Source organism: Harpegnathos saltator, unplaced genomic scaffold (genome assembly GCF_003227715.2).
Source record: "Harpegnathos saltator strain DR-91 unplaced genomic scaffold, Hsal_v8.6 scaffold89, whole genome shotgun sequence".
Taxonomy (NCBI): domain Eukaryota; kingdom Metazoa; phylum Arthropoda; class Insecta; order Hymenoptera; family Formicidae; genus Harpegnathos; species Harpegnathos saltator.
The window spans coordinates 438,335-455,186 of NW_020230716.1; the positions used below are offsets into that span (position 1 = coordinate 438,335).

The window sequence follows — 16,852 nt, forward strand, 5'->3', positions numbered from 1 at the left end:
AATTGAAGTTCGATTAGTGACTATCTCATTTAATTGAATATATATTAATAATAAACGATAATAATGTTTGGAATTTAATAAACCTGAAAAGTACAGACTACAAACTTTAAAATGTTTTTACAAGCAACTTGTTATCGTTATTCTTGTCGAAGTTACAGCACATAATAAAGTCTATGTGTATTTTGTTTTGCAATGTTTTGTTGAACTTCATCTATTTCGTGAACTGTCAAGGAGATGGCAAGACATGTAAAATCGATAATTGAATGAGTCATATTTCATTCGAATGGGGGGGTTGAGTAAATAAAAACCCTAAAGGGTTTGCGTGCATGGGCTTTCGTTTGCGAGAAATTTGCAATTTGAAAAGTTTGGGACTAATTTGCAAAAATAACGAGTCTAACAATCACTTGATTTAGACCTTCATTTCTATAAAGTAGATCTAAGAAGCTATTCTTTATTCTATCATATGAAGTATAAGTTTATAATTATTTTTATATAAATTATAGGTTTATAATTATAAATTTTACTAAATAAAAACTAAATTGTACTTAGGAATGTACTATTTTTTTAAATTAACATAATGATAATTTCTGAAAACTTGTGATTCAAATCTCGGCTAAATTTTATGGAGGTCGATAAGTTGTGGTCCGAATTTCGGCAAAATTTTATGGAAGCCGGTAAGTTGTGGTTTGAGTCTCAGCTAAAAATGTCCCAAATAGTTTTTTAATATTATAGCCATATCTTTATTTTTATGTTCTCCCACACTTTCTTGCTCACTTTCTCTCTCTAATAGAAAGTCTATGGCAATCATTAAATTTATTTTCATTCATTAGAATTCATTTTATCTTAACAAGCAAATAAGGGGTTTACAGAAATATTAGACCCGTTATTTTCTCAAATTAGTTCCCAAGTCTCCGCTACGAGTCGCCACCGTACACATCGACGAATTGCGGTAGTAGTACGACTCAATCACGGCTGAATCAGACGTGCCTTATTCTTCTAGCAGTTCTATTCATTATCGCTGTATAAAGAATATTAGGATCGCATTATTATTATTTAATTTATATGAAAATTGAGATATAATTTACGACAATATATTCTTAAATATGACGTTGATTTTGCCAGCTTTTGTGGCTACTCAAAAAAATTCATGTGCTAAAATTTTAGCAATCTGGAACCTACTCTAATCTTTGTCGTATATAACGGTTGTAACATAAAGATTAAAGGCTAAAATTCGCTTTTTAGGCGAAATTCAAACTATAGTTTCAAGTTTTAGAAAAGTTTACCTTCTTTAAAATTTAGCGAAGACCTGAACCTAATTTTTCCAAATCGCATTATATTTAGCCGTCGGCGACGAAGACGATGGGTTATAAGTGTGACATCTTCTAGGTATTGTAAGAACTGTTAATACTATCGGGCTGACCGTCATCAGTAAAACAGAGAAACAAACGATGCCATCGTGGTGCAGATAGAAGTACATATGGCCACACAGCTGTATATCAATATTTTCCAGTGGACACGATAGCGCTTAGAGCGTGTTATGTGTGTTCGACTTACGCGCGATTTGTTGTGAAATGAATGCGACGATTCGATGCGATCTTATGCCGTGATTGCACTGTTCAAGCGTGCCATATCGCGGATTCTGAGGGACGTGCCCGAGTTATGAGCACGTTGCCGCTGTCATCCACGAAACGAAACGAGCCGGATTTCGTCGAGACGCAAATGACACGCTTGACTAACTAAAAATGCGTCTGCCAACGTGGAATCTCCTGGCGATACCGTTGTTACTCTTCGGTTTCTTTACTCCTGTGTCATACAGCTTGGAGGTGATATATGCGATAAATGCGGGCGGCGAGTCGCACACAGACAGCTACGGCATACGCTACGCCAGGGATCCCTTGATGGGGAAGGTCGGCACCGCATCCGACTACGGTAAACAATTGATCATAGGACGTATCAACAACGTGGACCAAATCCTCTACCAGACGGAGCGTTATCATCACAACACCTTTGGCTATGATATACCAATCAGTCAGGATGGGGACTACGTCATGATACTCAAGTTTTGCGAGGTCTACTTCAACTCTCCCAATATGAAGGTAAGTTTTGCTACTTAGATAGATATTTGTAAGTTGTTACTTTCTTCTCATATCCATTACTATGACGAAACAGTAAAAATAACAGGATTTTATGCACACAGGTCTTCGATGTAGTATTGAATGGGGACCATACAGTGGTTACTGATTTGGATATCTTTGAGAGAGTCGGTAGAGGTATTGCACATGATGAATATGTCCCATTCAGAGTACAAGGTGGAAGATTAATATATAATGACGAGGAATCTGATATCCTGGCAGGAAAGATAAGAGTAGAATTCATCAAGGTAATATATCGGTATATAATGCATATAATGATGTTTAACATGTAATTATAATTCTATTCTTTCACACAGGGTTATAGGGATAATCCCAAAATAAATGCTATAGCTGTTGTAAAAGGAGCATTAGGAGGTATATGTTTTACATTGATATTTTTTCTAACAATTAAAATAAATGAACTTCTGTTGAAACTTAGGCTTATGTGAATATTTCTCTCCTTTTCTTTTCTCTGTGTAGATATACCGCAGTTAGGGCCGATACCACAAGATCCGGAGGAATATCACAGTATGCAGGAAGACGAGGAAGAAACTACCGTGCGTAATCGACATACGAGTGGACCCAGAACACCCGATCCATACTTGATAGACGATTCGTCTATGATGTTGCCTCTCTTCATAGCCGTCGGTGCTTTCATCCCTGTACTATTCTGCCTATGTAAATTATAGATATTAGAAAACACACACACACGCGCGCGCGTACACATACACATGCATAGAAATGCCTTGTACTTAATGACAACTGTGTTCCCAATTATTTAGACTCATTCAATTCGTGAGAGGGCATCTAGACATGTACATAGCTCATCAATAATTTATGCTTTACAGTTGCGTCATGTCAGACTTGTAGTTAAAATATTTATTGTTAATTTATAATTTTCTAGATATGTATAGGATGCCTCTGACTTGCCGTACTTTCACTTACTTATTACTCAGATTTTCTGAGCACCTTAGCTGTTTACTAGATATCCTTAACGATTATTTTAAATGCGTTTTGTTGAAGATTAATCGAAAATTTTATATTTATACATATTGAGACATGAAAACAAACGATAAGAATCCTTTCCATTCTTATAATAATTTCTTTACTCATTTCCCAAAATTAATAAGAGTGCAAAGAATTTGAAGTGCCCGATGTGAAATGTTTCAGCTCTGCGGTTTTAATTTCGCGATTTAATTTTTAAGTTTTTAGAGTTTTCCTTTTGTTTTTATTTGGCTTATTTTTTTATTTTGTAAGGAAAATCTCGGCGGGTGTCAAATTAAATGATTCGATGTGACTTCGTAATGTGTTAAACTTTCAGTTTACTTATTACTTTTAAAATCGATTCAACGTCCCGAGGATGTTACAGCTAAATGCATAATAGGATTTGTCGCTCGATCGCAATAACAATATTTCCAAGTTTAAGTTCCGTAGAGGATTAATCTCTATCATTGGAATATTAAGATCAGCAGTTCTGAGACAATTTGCATATTTATTCTGTAATAGAATATTATGTCAGTATGTTAAAGCTCACGGAATTCTTAAGAAGACGTTGCGTCTTGCGACGGCTTGCGACTGCTGGAACACATTTACAATTTGTTGTATGTTGTATTTTTCAAACATCGCGTTTTTTTATAATTCATTATAAATCGTGAAACATTTTATACACATTTCCTTCATCCCTTCTCTTTCTCTCTATTTCTCCCTTCCTCACACGGATTCAATCCCAAAGAGTTTAGATACGCCGACAGGATACACGGATTATATGCGATTTTAATATGAACTCTCTAGCATATAGAATCGTTGCCGAAATTCTCAGGATTAATCGTGGGCGACAGTCTCGTAGTCCATTACGTACCAAAGTAACATCAATTTTTTGCACATCGAAATAAAGAAAACTGTTACTGAAACAATCCTGCATTGTTATCTCGTATTTTTGTAGACGGAAAAACCATCGTCGCGTTGCGTAACTGTGCAGACTCCGACGACATTATCTACTGACTAATCTGCATGGTCGAAGGACACGTTTTATCATTGAACATACTTCATATATACTTCAAAAAATATTTAATACCCCCTATCGTTATATCGACCGTATTATGAATTGCGCTTCGCGTGACTTGATACGACTTGAAATTCCTAGAATAACGCAAACCTCGCATTCTTCGCAGCAAAGATATAAGTACATATGTCGAGTTAATTCTCTCCGATTGTTAGATACTTAATTTTTTGGCTAATGATAAAAAGAGAAACGTAGCTTTAAGTCATAATTGCCATATGATAAATGAAATATTTGCGAATGTCCACGGAGAGTAATGAGGAAATACGAAAATCTCAGTGACACGCGGTAGTAACACAGAATATAACTTATATAACATAGAGATAACACGCAATATAGTAGCAGCTATTAATATTGAGATTACATTACGATTTTCTTTCATAATTGTAAGACTTTCATGACTGTCTCAGAATTGTTATATTGCTCTGTTATTTACTAGCAACCGCGATATAACAATAATACAACTTAAATATTAAGACACGTTATACAACTTTAAATATAAAATATTAAAACACGTTATATAAGTGTATATTATATACACACATATATATATACGCATACGTTATATAAATAGTATTACGTCATGCAACATTTTTTATCTGCAGTTATTGGATCGTCCGGTAGGCGATCTTTGTTTCTCATGCATAAAATATGATGAATTAATATATATGTCTGTGTGTATGTGTGTGTTGCGTGCGTGTGTGCGTGTAAACAAAGATTGCTGTACAAAATGCTGGATATATTGCAATATTGCGTTCTCACACCATTTAAATTTTGAATTATTTAAAATTTAAATATTAAATTATCTTGTTCGTTTTATATTCATTGCATAAATAACATGGCTATGACAACAATAACAACGACGATTCGCTCGGTCTCGCAGCGACGAGCAAGAACCGTTCAGGCTGAGCGACTCGCGGCGAAATGTCGCCGGCTATCGATCGTACGAACAATCATTCGTACATCCCGACAAGGGAGAAAGGTATAATAAATTCAATTGAGCGTCCTGCAACGTAAAGAATCGTACGTTCTTAATGGGAATAAGCTCATTCATCCCGCATGAGACGGGACGTCACGTGACCGGCGCGGCGCAGCGTGTCGCATCGTCTAAGTCTTTGATGTATGCTCATCACTGGCAATTAGCTGTCAATTCAAGGCTATACTTATGGTTTTGGAAGCCGGAGCTGTGGCGGACGGATGGACGAACGAACGGATGGGCAAACAGACGGACAGACGGTCGGGCGGACAGTCGCGATAACGACACGAGTCGAGTGACAATTTTCGTTCGTGGAAGAGAAAGAAAGACGTGCACTTGTAATCAGCGTTATCGCACGTTATTAACGTTATCAGCGACTGACGTGATATACACCAGAAATTAAAAAATTATATATATATATATATAAACATGAGTATATTGAACTTTGAGTCCTAAATCTTGAACCTGCAGCTGGGCACAATAGCCGTTATGTAATTGTAGATTAGATCATTCTGAATAAAAAAAAGTTCTTTACCAGTTTGCAAATAAGTAGGCAAATTTTCAAGTTATCAATTAAAAGAACCTCTAGATGTAGTTATTTTCAATCATTAATAACTTAATAGTTATTGCGATTTTTGCAAAAGAGTACATGACTTTTCTCCTCAGTTTGATGTGATTAATCTTCACAATTTTTCGTTTCCGAAAGATCGCGGATACCCTATATGTGTGTATATATATATATATATATAAATATATATATTGCAATAAGGCGTGGCTGATAGACGCGTATATCAGATGCAAACAAACCGATCGAATGACTGCGTATAAATAATCCTCTGTCGATCAGAAACTGATAATTCGATGGACTTTCGATGACACGCGCTGAGAGACTAATTTTCGACCTGCCAGAAATCGCAAATATTTAATGGAGAAACATACCTTCACATTCATTTCTGTAGTCTATAAAAGATCTAAAGTCTAAAATCAGCAGAGAAGTTCCAAGAATACTCTTTGCATGTATGAAGCGTGAATTTGCAGGAGGAATAAAGAGGCGACTTTCTTTCGCAGCTCTTGAACAACCCATCTCATTCTCTTCATTCACGTGTTCGGTTTGATTAAGCAAAAATCCATCGACATTTGATCGAATAGCCAGTAGTAAAACGAAACGAGACTCGAAATTCTGAGGTATCACGTACGACGAGATGATTCTTGCATCTTCGCGCATAATCCATTCGTGTATAATTCACTCGCTATCAATTACACATCCATGATGTAGCTTTTTTCCATTTAATAGAGATAGCTGGGAGGCGTATTGTTGCGCGATAATTAATACGCAATTATAATAGACCTCATTCTCATAAAACGTATTTTTCGACGGGATTTATCAGCGGTTTTTCCACTTCTTAATCGAGATGTTATGCTCATTATCTGTCATGTATACTTAATTCAGCTTATCAAATGTCGATAAAGATAACCTTTCGTGTGTAATGATGTAAGAAAATATTTTAAATAATTTTATTGATAATTGTATGTCTATTGTATAAGACAATAAGGGAGGTCACAGTAAATATGAATAAGTTTATCGAACATTTACAACTTATACTGCTCAAAAGAATTATAGCATAGATAATTTATTGCTAAAAATTGGCCAACTTTGACTGACGATTACTTCGCGAAAAATTATTGTAGACTAATGATATTTTTTTCAAAATGAAGCTTGAAGTCTCTACTTTAAGAATGTATCTCCATTTTTTTACGTGCGATGCACCCCTATCCCTGTAACTCTGACATCTGAGGATGTTTGGTATACTGAAAATTGCAAAGTTTGACGGAATGCACGGACGTGGACAATTTTTTTTAGGGGACGCCGTTTGCATCGTCATAAAGTTCAAATTTTCCCCTTCAATTTGGAAAAAAAAATGGAGTCGATACAATCTTTTTTCGCAAAGTTACAGCCCTTCAAAAATATCGTTGTTTTTGGCCTTCGGGCCAAGTGTGCACGCATGTGTGTGTGTGTGTGTCTGTGACAGAAGAGATACGGACCCCGTGGCTCATCACTTCTACAGTAATTATTGGCTGTGGAATTCAGTAAGATAGTAAGTAATAATTAGTAATATTCAGAAAGATAGAGTATGATATTAATAGAAATTTAATATAACAAATAGGATGTTTAGTATACGATATTAAACCTCAAAAATATCTAACAAACCATACAGCTATATTTGGGAAGAAATCTTCCCCTAATTGTTTTGAGCAGCGTATAATTGTCGATAAAATTGTCTTCTCATGTTTATAATCGTTCTGCGAAAACTAATGCCGACTAATAGACGAATAACGGATATACTGAATATATCTATCATTTGCTAATTAACCGGCGTTATGTATAAGCACAATTGAAGGTGCATGCACAATTAGTATTTTCCTATCGTAAGGTATAGTCAGGATTCGCAGCATTTTCGTGTATTATTCAGATTACAACCGGCCAAGTGAGGTGAACACCTACTGTATAAATTATTGCTCACAATGCAATAAAAATCTACCTATATTTTTGCGATAAGTGCAATTTATAATCTACTCGTTATATGAGATAGGACCTATATGAACATTCAGGAAAGTTATTGATAATGAGCGAATGCTTAGAAAAATTTTTGGCGAGATCAAACTTTCGATTGATCAATGACGTTAACTAAATATTTTTAAAGCTGGCTTTAAGAAACTTAAAACTTGCTCATTTTATAAGCTTTGCGCTTTCGGGCGGATTGTGAAAACTTTTGGATTCGCTATTGGTGTGCGTGTAATGCATAGGTAAATCAGTTGTTTTACTGTAGTAATTAACGAAACTGATCGTTTTGATTGATACAAACCGCCCGTATCTCATTACTGATTAACTTCGTGCACTCAACAGTTATGATTAAATATAATAGAATATTCTCTGGAGTATCAACGATTATTGTAGATTTATTTCGACAAACGTTTTACGACGAACATTCGACGCCACGTCGAATGAATTGTACAATAATCCTTCGGCAACGTGTCCATTTGCCTAAAAAAAGTCTAAAAAATTGAGCAGAGATACAGGATGACGAAAAACACTCATGCCGCAATTTTAGTCGTGCATTTTCGGTGAAACACCCCTGAATTTTGATTTACAAGCGATCGTACATGAAGCAATTTCCCTCGAGTGTCTGAGCACATGACATGGGGACGGTATAATGTCGATGTCGATGATAAGTCGCGGCAAAAGAACGTCTCTTGCAAGCAAGGGAAGAAGAAAACATGAGTCTTCCTCCTTCAAGCTCACGACTTGCTGCAGGATGTAAGTAGCGAGCAACCGACGTGATAAGTGCTCGTAAATAGACGCAAATAAATGCATCTCTCCCTCATGGCAGTTCACCCGTCGCCGTCGCTGTCCTGCCCATTTTCTCTTGGCGGTGCAGCACGCACACCACCATGAGGAACGCGAAAATACACATAAGCGATGATAAAACGACAAGAGGCAGTCAGTCTGCCCGTTCGTCCATCCATCCGTCCGTCTGCCCGTTTGGCGATGGTAATCTGTCGAATACTTTGTCCGGAATCATCACAGATTAGCCGGCAACGGTTCTCTCCCTCTCTTCAGCCGATGAACGAGCCGACGATCCCTTAACAAAAACCGCCGCTGCTGCCACCGCCGTCGTCGTCGTCGCCGGATATTCTTATAAAAGCCGGCGCGCAACGGCGCGCCGTGTGTCTTTCTTCGACGGTGCACACTCTAGGCGAATTTCATCTCTCTCGACGATAATCGTAAAACTTCTCCATCATGGTGCAGATCGTCGGCAAGTACCAGCACGTATCAGATGAGAACTTCGACAACTACATCAAGAGCTTGGGCAATAACGACCTCATAGACACGTTCCTGCAGTCGTCGCCGGTCGTCGAGGTCCAGCAGGACGGCGATCAGTGGACCGTTTCAGTCACCGACAAGGGTAAGAGCGGTTCAGCCACCTTCAAGCTCGGCGAGACCTACGAGGAGCAGATGTTGTCCCTGCCGGCTTCTTTCAAGGTGAGTTTCGTCATCGGTGGCCGTGATTAAGTAGATTCGCGAGCAGAATCACGTCGCGCCGTGAAATTCGCACGACACAGCTGTAAAGGCAGTTTTATTTGAATATCAGAAACTAAGCAAAATTCGAATGATTCGGGTATAATTTATACCTGACTTGGGGCGAGAGTCCCGCTTTGGTTGGCGTTTCTTACGCAATCTTGATGGATAATGTACGTTTGCTCACATAAGATAAAAACATAAAGAAAAATAAACATTTACCGGCGTACGGATATAGAATCAATAAAAATCGCCGATGCTGATAAGAACCTAATCGCGGAGATGGCGCGGTATTTTCAAATGTTTCCACGAGAGAATAGCGTTACAATATAATAACATTACTTAATAGTGTAAAACTTAACAGTATGTAAAAGATCTCCAATTACCATTACTTAATAGTATAAAAGATTACCCATTAAGTCGAATTCATTATAAATAAAGCTTACCACTAAACACCATATTCTCTACACAATTTTATCCATCCGCACAAAGTTTTAAATGTAGCGTCGACATCCACAATCGGTTCTCTCATCGATCTCCTCCTCTTTCATATATTCGCTTTTTTTGACGTGGTCGTTAGGAAGACCTGAAAGTGTTGCATTCAATAAATATTCCACGAATTGTCAATTCACTCCTTAAGTGAAAAGCAATCGAGTATAAGCTTTATAAGATATATGCACGCATATATCAAAATTAGGGTTCTTCTATATCTCATTTGCAAGCTTTTCGCAAGCATTTCGCGTGCGAAACTGATATAAATCTTGCTTTGTGTCATTTGGCACAACGGGCATAGAGGTGATTGTTGAGATGCACACCGATTATTGACATCGGATTTCGGTCGAAAATATGAAAGGTCACATATCTGCCACTATACATAGAAGATCACATAAATGCCATTGTCGCGCTTTTCGTACAATTCGACGAATGTTCGAAACGAGAGATCGATCTAATCTCGTTCATATCTTCCGTCGCAGAGCGTCACCACGAGGGAAGGCAACTCCTTCAGAACCGAGAGTTCGTTCTCCGCAGAAGTCAAGGTGACTCGACTTTACGAGTTCACGGACGACGGAATAATTGTGGTAAGTGCGCATCAATATCAAGCTGCAACAACGAAAATAATAATGAGAAAAATGTGCGCATGTTTAATCACAATTTTCCTCCCTCTTTCTCGTTTCAGCATTTATCCTCCAACACAAGTGACGTCAAAGCCAAGCGCACATACAGAAGACTGTGAAGTTTCTAACTTAATTTTAAACACAATACACACCGCCTTGTTTCATTAAAAAGATACAGACATAAAGAAAGAGGACACGCTTTCTCTCTCCCTCTTTACCATTCTCCACAGCTGTCCATTTTCTTGAATATAAACTCGACACGACGAGGAGGCGTGGTGAGGATTACAGAGGACGGACGTTGAAGAATGCATGCGTGCGTGTGTATGAGTGTGCGCGTATGGAGTCATACAGTTCAAACGTAATATGTCATTTATTTAAGTATGAATTCTGAGAAAGAAAAATAAATGGTGACAAATACGCGTACACAAGAAATCGGAATAGCACACGCATCCGTAACACGCGTGTAAAAACTGCTAAGCTCTAGTATTTCGCTTTCTGTTTCTGATACGAAGCCGCATAATGCATATCATGTCGAATAATTGTGCGTGTACGTACGAGAACGAGGCGTGGTCGTGCGTCCCTTTTCGAAGGGCTACTCACTATTACCGCGCGCGCGCGCAACCAAACACATTTTCGCGTCCCCGATTTCGTACCGTTCTTCCCTTTCGTTCCTTTCTCGTACCGCCATTGCTCTCCTCCTCCGTATAAGATCGTATCCAACCAAACTTCAACTTGACAGACGTCCAGTTGGTGATAAAGAAAAGAAAAAGAAAAAACCGAAAATACCACTCTTCGATCGTTACATATTCGCGTTACACATTCGAGAATACTCGTCGCTTTTGGCCGCGTGCGCTAACAATGGAAGCATATCAGAACATCGAACTACAAAGCGTTAAACGTAGGAAAGAACATTTTGAATACTTGTGCGTGATAAGAAGTAATATGAACGCGCGACGTCGAACGCGTCCACAAAAAATGTGGTCCTAGAATGTCGGATGTATTACTATCACTTCTTCACCCGTTCGCATTTTTTCTTTCTTACCAAGGAAAAAAAAGATATATATATATAATTATATGGAATCTTTTGTATATAATTATATATAAATAATTTTGTCTCGAGTTCCTTCGTTCGCTTTCGTTCTTTATATTCTTCATCGTTTTAATCCCATTTCCCGTGTCATTTTTCCTTTTTCTTTTGTTCCCGCGTTCTGTTCATATACATACACATATAAACCTCTCTCCGTCTCTCGCATTGTTTGGATTTATTTAATATTATGTAAGGTATCACATTAAACCATAAAGGGTGCTGTACATTGATGGATAGTAATTATATTATTATTATTATGATTACGAGCCAACTATACAGGAGGATGCGGCGAAATTGGTACAATCGAAAATGAGACAATTTTCCAATTGGACGAATAATAAACCGAAAGTATAAACTCGTGAAATGTCAGAGTTGAAAAATGCGAAAACTGGTAATCTTATTTCTTTATTTTGAGCTCGAACGATCTTCGAGAATTTGGCGTTGCGTCGGACTAATCTTGAAAATAAATATAAAATATATACATTTAAAAATGATTAAACAAATGGCGTTTCTAACTAAAGATAGAAATAAAAGCTACGCCAGGGAAATATAAATTGTTAAACATAAAATGGTGCATATAAATTGAATGTAGGAGAGAGAGAACAGATTCTTACGAAATATATGCGGTTTTACTAATCAAATATTCTTGGCTCATCTTTGCACAGAGAATCACCTCCTTTTCGACATGCCCTTAACTTTCCCGTCCTGTATATCTCGTATTGCCTGTATATCTCATAATGAGTTCAACGTTAAAAATAGGAACAAACAAGAATAAATACGCTTCCTCTCTTCATCTTTTTCTCTCTCCCTTCCTCCATTTTCTTTTATTTTTCTGTTTCTTTTTGCTCGAGCAGGTGTATCACGAGTAATCGCGCGTTATCAATTATAATGCACATATAAAATTAAAAAATTGTAAAAAATCCAGTTTCGTTAAAAGTTAAGAGTAACATACCGCCACATTGTTCAGTTAGGGTCAAAGTCAAAAGTCTGTGTTTCTTTTTCTTTTTTCCAGGCCGTCACGAGCACCACCTGATTTCTCTCGCGATCTCAGCACAAGGATTAAATATTACGTAAATCATACTCATTACCATATTTACATAATTCTTATCGATCCCCATCGTTTCCATTTTCTCCTGCTCCTTCTTCTAAATTTCTCTTCTACTTGCCCTTTATCGTCTCCAATAGGTAATCCACGATTTTGGTTCCGATGTAACTTCGCAAATCGCAGCAATGTCGAAAGCAATGTTTAGGGTATGCGCATCGCTCCATTCCCTCTTTCCCTCACCCATCTCTCTCTCGTTGATAGATGATCTTTCGTAGATAGAAACATCTCCGTTACATATATATATTTATATATTTATGTAATGATAGTAAAAATTCTCCGTTCGACATACATTATAATATATTCCCTAAGCACTACTAGCGTACGTTTTCACGCGTGGGCATGTGTAGTTTTTCTTCATAAATAATAAGAAGGAAAAACCTATCGGTCGGTCGGTCGGTCGGTCGATCGGTCGGTCCACGTGATGAAAACCCGCGACGACGTGTGATAACCTAGGCCGGCGTGCGTTGTCGCGAAACTGCTGTGGCTGCGACGGCGGTGGCGACGGCGATGGATCCTCGGCTCACCGATCGGCCGATTCAGTCGGCGGTCACGATCAGCTGATTGTCGGTCGGCACGTCCACCGGCGACGCGTCCTTCCGCGGCACGTCATCGTCGTGGCCCACGAGCTTGTCGTTCATCATCGTAGTTATAACATTGTTGGCTGTGACGACCGCGCTGTCGGGCACTCCGTTCGGCAACGGCTTCGCCTTGTTACTCAACGACGCAGTCTTCGTGCTCGTCGATACCCTCGACGCGACGACCTTCGATGTCGACGTTGTCTTCTTCGTGGGTGAAGACGCGGTCGTGCTTAAAGATTTCGCGCTGGTCACGCGCGGCTTGGCGGTGCTAGCGGCTGGTGCAGATGCGCGACCGGTTTTCGTTGTCGTTGTCGTCGTCGTCGTCGTTGACGATGTCCCGGTGCTGCGTCCGAGAGAAATTCGCTTGTTGGCAGTTTCCTTGATCTGCTTGTCGATCATAGGTGATTTCACCGTGCTTGCTTTGGCGATGTTCTCACGTGCTTTAGCAGTGGTGCTGGAAACCGGCGCGGTTTTGGGTCTCGATGTGCCAGTATTAACACCGCTGTTCGTCGCCGATGGCTTCGGCGATAAGGTGGCGGGTGATGTCTTGAGAGCCGAAGAGGCGGACATGGGTCGTGGCTTCGATATCACGGATGTAGACGTTCTGGTGGTTGTCGTCGACGATTTCACCAACGGAGCGGTCTTTGCGCCGCTGCTGCTAATCGTGCTTTTGCTCGTCGTCGACTTGGCAGCGGTGGATCTTGTACTTGTAAGTTGCTTTGCGTCACCGTTCGCTGTTGTTGACTTCTTATCGGAGATTCCGCTAGTGGTGCTCGGCTTTGGCGAGGTTACTGAGGCAGTAGCCGCGGTTCTGGATCTCGTCGCAGCAGAGTTGACGCGCGAGGACACAGTGGTTTTCGTTGTGGTCGTAGTCGCACTCTTGGCGGCCGTTGTGGTCTTCGCAGCGGCGCTGCTCTTCGTAGCGGTGGTGCTGGAGACTGCGGCTTTAGCCGGTCCGTCGAGCTGTTTAGGACGTGTCGCAGTCACTTTCTTCGTTGCTGTTGCTTGCGCTGACGTCGTGCTCGTCGTCCGCGCGGTCGTGGTGCTCACGACAGCTTTAGAGGGCGAGGTCGGCGTGGATTTCATTGACGCCGCCTTCGTTGTCAACGTGATCGCTTTTGTTGTCGTCGTGGCGGTGGCAGTTTTCGTCGGGCGTTTCGCAGTCGTCGCTGTTTTCGTCTTAGTGGAGCTCGTAACAGCGCCGATCGCCGCCGTGACTGCAGCGGCAGCCGCGACCGCTGTGACAGCTTCTGTGACTGCTGTCGTCGTTGTTTCCGCAGCAATAGCTGCTTCTTCCTGCGGCTTGTCCACTTTCACGTCACTATCCACCGGCAATTCCACAGTCTCCGGTTTGCTCGCGGGGATGCTCTCGGCGATGGCTTCCTCCGAAGGTGTCTCGGTACTCGCGGGGATGCTCTCGGCGATGGCTTCCTTCGAAGGTGTCTCAGTACTCGCAGGTACAATCTCTACAGGTTCTTTCTTTATCTCTTGTTCTAGCATGTTACTAGACTCCAAGATCTCCGTCGGCGCGTCGTCCAGCAGGGACAGCTGGATCTTCTCTTCTTGCGGTTGTTCTTCCACGCTCGTGAATGGATTTGGCACAACTATGTCGCTTTCCGTAATGTCAACGTTCGTCGGTGCTGCTTCATTAGCTTTGAACATCGACTCGCTGTAATCCAAGTCTACGAGCTCTGTGGGGCTTTTCACTCGTTCTTGCGTCGATAGATCAGCCGACAGATTCATGTCGACATTTATGGGTATTTCCTCATTAGTCTCCTTGAACGCCGACTCGCCATGATGTAAATCTGCAAGTTCCTCGGAGTTCTTCGTAGTTTGTTCCGACGTCAGAAGATCGCCCGATAAATCCACATCGACATTCGTGGACATTGCTTCTTCATCAGGTTTGAATTTGTGGTAGCTCGATTCTATAGGTTCTATAGGTTCTGCGAAGTTTTTTACGATTTGATCCGACACGAGCAAATCAATCGTCGAATTAATATTTTCGTGCATCGCGCAGAAATCGGTAGCCACCTTCATGTCGTCAGCTCTGATGTCACACAGCTTGTCGCTTTGCGAAAGATATTCTATTAGTTTCGTTGTCTCTTCAGACGGTGAAAGACTCATGTTCGCGAGTTCAGCCTCATTGTCTGGGAGCGATTGCTTATCGTTTTCTTGCTGAGCGGTCAAATTCGCCGGTGTTTCCGTATCTTCTTGCAGAAGTTCTTTCGTATAAATGTTACTCTCCCACAAGTGTTGATCCACAGCAGCTACCGGCGCTTCTTCCGTCGACGATACTTCGCCGAAGCCAACATCTTCTGCGTACTGCTTAGCAGCCGGTACCTCTAAATCCAACGGATTCTGAAGATCCTGAAAACTAGGCACCTCGTGCATGCTCGGAACGAAATCCGAAATATCTAGATTAAAGTCGTATTGATGGCTCGGTTTAAACTCGCAAAGATCAATGTGCAGAGGAGAGGCAATGGGCGCAGAGGCCGTTGAAACGAACTCGTTGATTTCCGTGGAGGGTGGTATCGTGGTCTCCTCTTCCACCGGTTGCGGCGAAGTGCACTCCAGTGTATCCTGCATCGGAGACATGGACGACAAAGAAGATTCTTTGGCGCAAGACTCCGCTGGATTCGGAGTCTCTAGCAGATCAGAGACGGCGGATTGCGCGTTTTCGCTGACTTCTTCGACTTGCTTCGTGAATTGATCGTTGTCGATCTGCAAGTCCATGGGCTCCGATTTCTGAGACGATTCGTGCTCGCTCGTGTGATCGTCTGTGAGCGGAGAAACACCGAGTTCCTGGTCGATGGGCAACGTTTCCAGCTGTTCCGTCGACAGATTCAAAATCTCGTTCGACATAACCGTGGTTTCGGACTTGCCGTCGGTGTACGGCGTCGATGATGCGTGCAAAAGATCGTTCGGTTTGTCGTCGTCCATCAAGGGCGTGTGCGCGCGATCGTCGTTTGCGCACGGCTCAGGTGAGCGCGACGGTGTGTTGTCCATTGGCGCGTAACATTCATTCTCATCAGCCTCGACGTCCGCCCCGCTCAAGTCGTGCACGGCGTTCAGATCCACGCTTCGCTCGAACGCCACTTCAAAGTCACCCGGTGCAAACGACATCGCCATAGGATCCGTAGCGATATCGTATTCCTCTAGTTCGGGCCCGACGCCGTCATCGTCGCGCATCTTCGAGCTCCACTGTTGTGTAGTCGCCATGATACGTGCGATAGACTCGTCGCCCAACTCGGCTCGCGTTGACGAGATCTCCGACACGTCCAAGCCCTGCAAGTTGTCGTGATCGCCGTTTGTATAATCCTTCTCATCTATCTCCCGTGGCCGATGCGACACCTCCTCCTCAAATTCGCTCTGAGTCGGCACCGGGATATCATCCATCACCAGCGTCGACTGCTTCAGCGGTGAGCCGCTGATGGGGAAGTCGACGATGTTCCTGCGATCCAACAATGTGGGCGACACCGCCGTCGGCACGAACTCGGCCGCGTTCGGATTCAGTTGGAAGTCCATGTCTGCCTCCTGCTGCGGTATTTCCTTCTCTTCGCTGTGCGCGAGGTTTATCTCCGACTCTTCTCTCAACTCTCTCTCGTCGCTTATCTGAAAGTGCAAGTATTACAATGTATTCGAATGTACACATTAAGTATATATCACACGCGTGCTCGCGCGCACACACACACATACGCAGCAAATTCTCATCGAATGACAAA

The 16,852-nt window shown here is 41.4% G+C and overlaps 3 protein-coding genes and 1 long non-coding RNA gene across 5 annotated transcripts in view; 2 read left to right on the forward strand and 2 right to left on the reverse strand.

Moving 5' to 3' along the window:
- The first annotated feature begins 1,373 nt into the window (after positions 1-1,373).
- LOC105181884 (malectin-B) lies at positions 1,374-4,045 on the forward strand. Its single transcript, XM_011138950.3, has 4 exons — positions 1,374-2,096; positions 2,198-2,380; positions 2,450-2,507; positions 2,613-4,045. The coding sequence occupies exons 1-4, from the start codon at positions 1,743-1,745 to the stop codon at positions 2,819-2,821; spliced, it is 804 nt and encodes a 267-aa protein (XP_011137252.1). The 5' UTR covers positions 1,374-1,742; the 3' UTR covers positions 2,822-4,045.
- A 4,060-nt stretch (positions 4,046-8,105) lies between these two features.
- On the reverse strand, positions 8,106-10,302 carry LOC112590561 (uncharacterized). The gene is made up of 2 exons (XR_003114314.1): positions 9,692-10,302; positions 8,106-9,289 (listed from the first exon to the last, which is right to left on the reverse strand). It is a non-coding gene; the product is annotated as an uncharacterized LOC112590561 (long non-coding RNA).
- LOC105181881 (fatty acid-binding protein 12) lies at positions 8,874-10,981 on the forward strand. The gene is made up of 3 exons (XM_011138947.3): positions 8,874-9,209; positions 10,220-10,324; positions 10,423-10,981. Exons 1-3 carry the CDS (start codon positions 8,967-8,969, stop codon positions 10,477-10,479), a joined length of 405 nt encoding a protein of 134 aa, XP_011137249.1. The 5' UTR covers positions 8,874-8,966; the 3' UTR covers positions 10,480-10,981.
- LOC105181883 (serine-rich adhesin for platelets) overlaps positions 10,716-16,852 on the reverse strand; it is a 47,950-nt gene continuing 41,813 nt past the window's right edge. For both annotated transcript variants that reach the window (XM_011138949.3, XM_019840763.2), the window contains one exon: positions 10,716-16,742. In XM_011138949.3, coding sequence (XP_011137251.2) covers positions 13,089-16,742 — 3,654 coding nt within the window. In that variant the 3' untranslated portion in view covers positions 10,716-13,088. The remainder of the gene's footprint in view (positions 16,743-16,852) is intronic.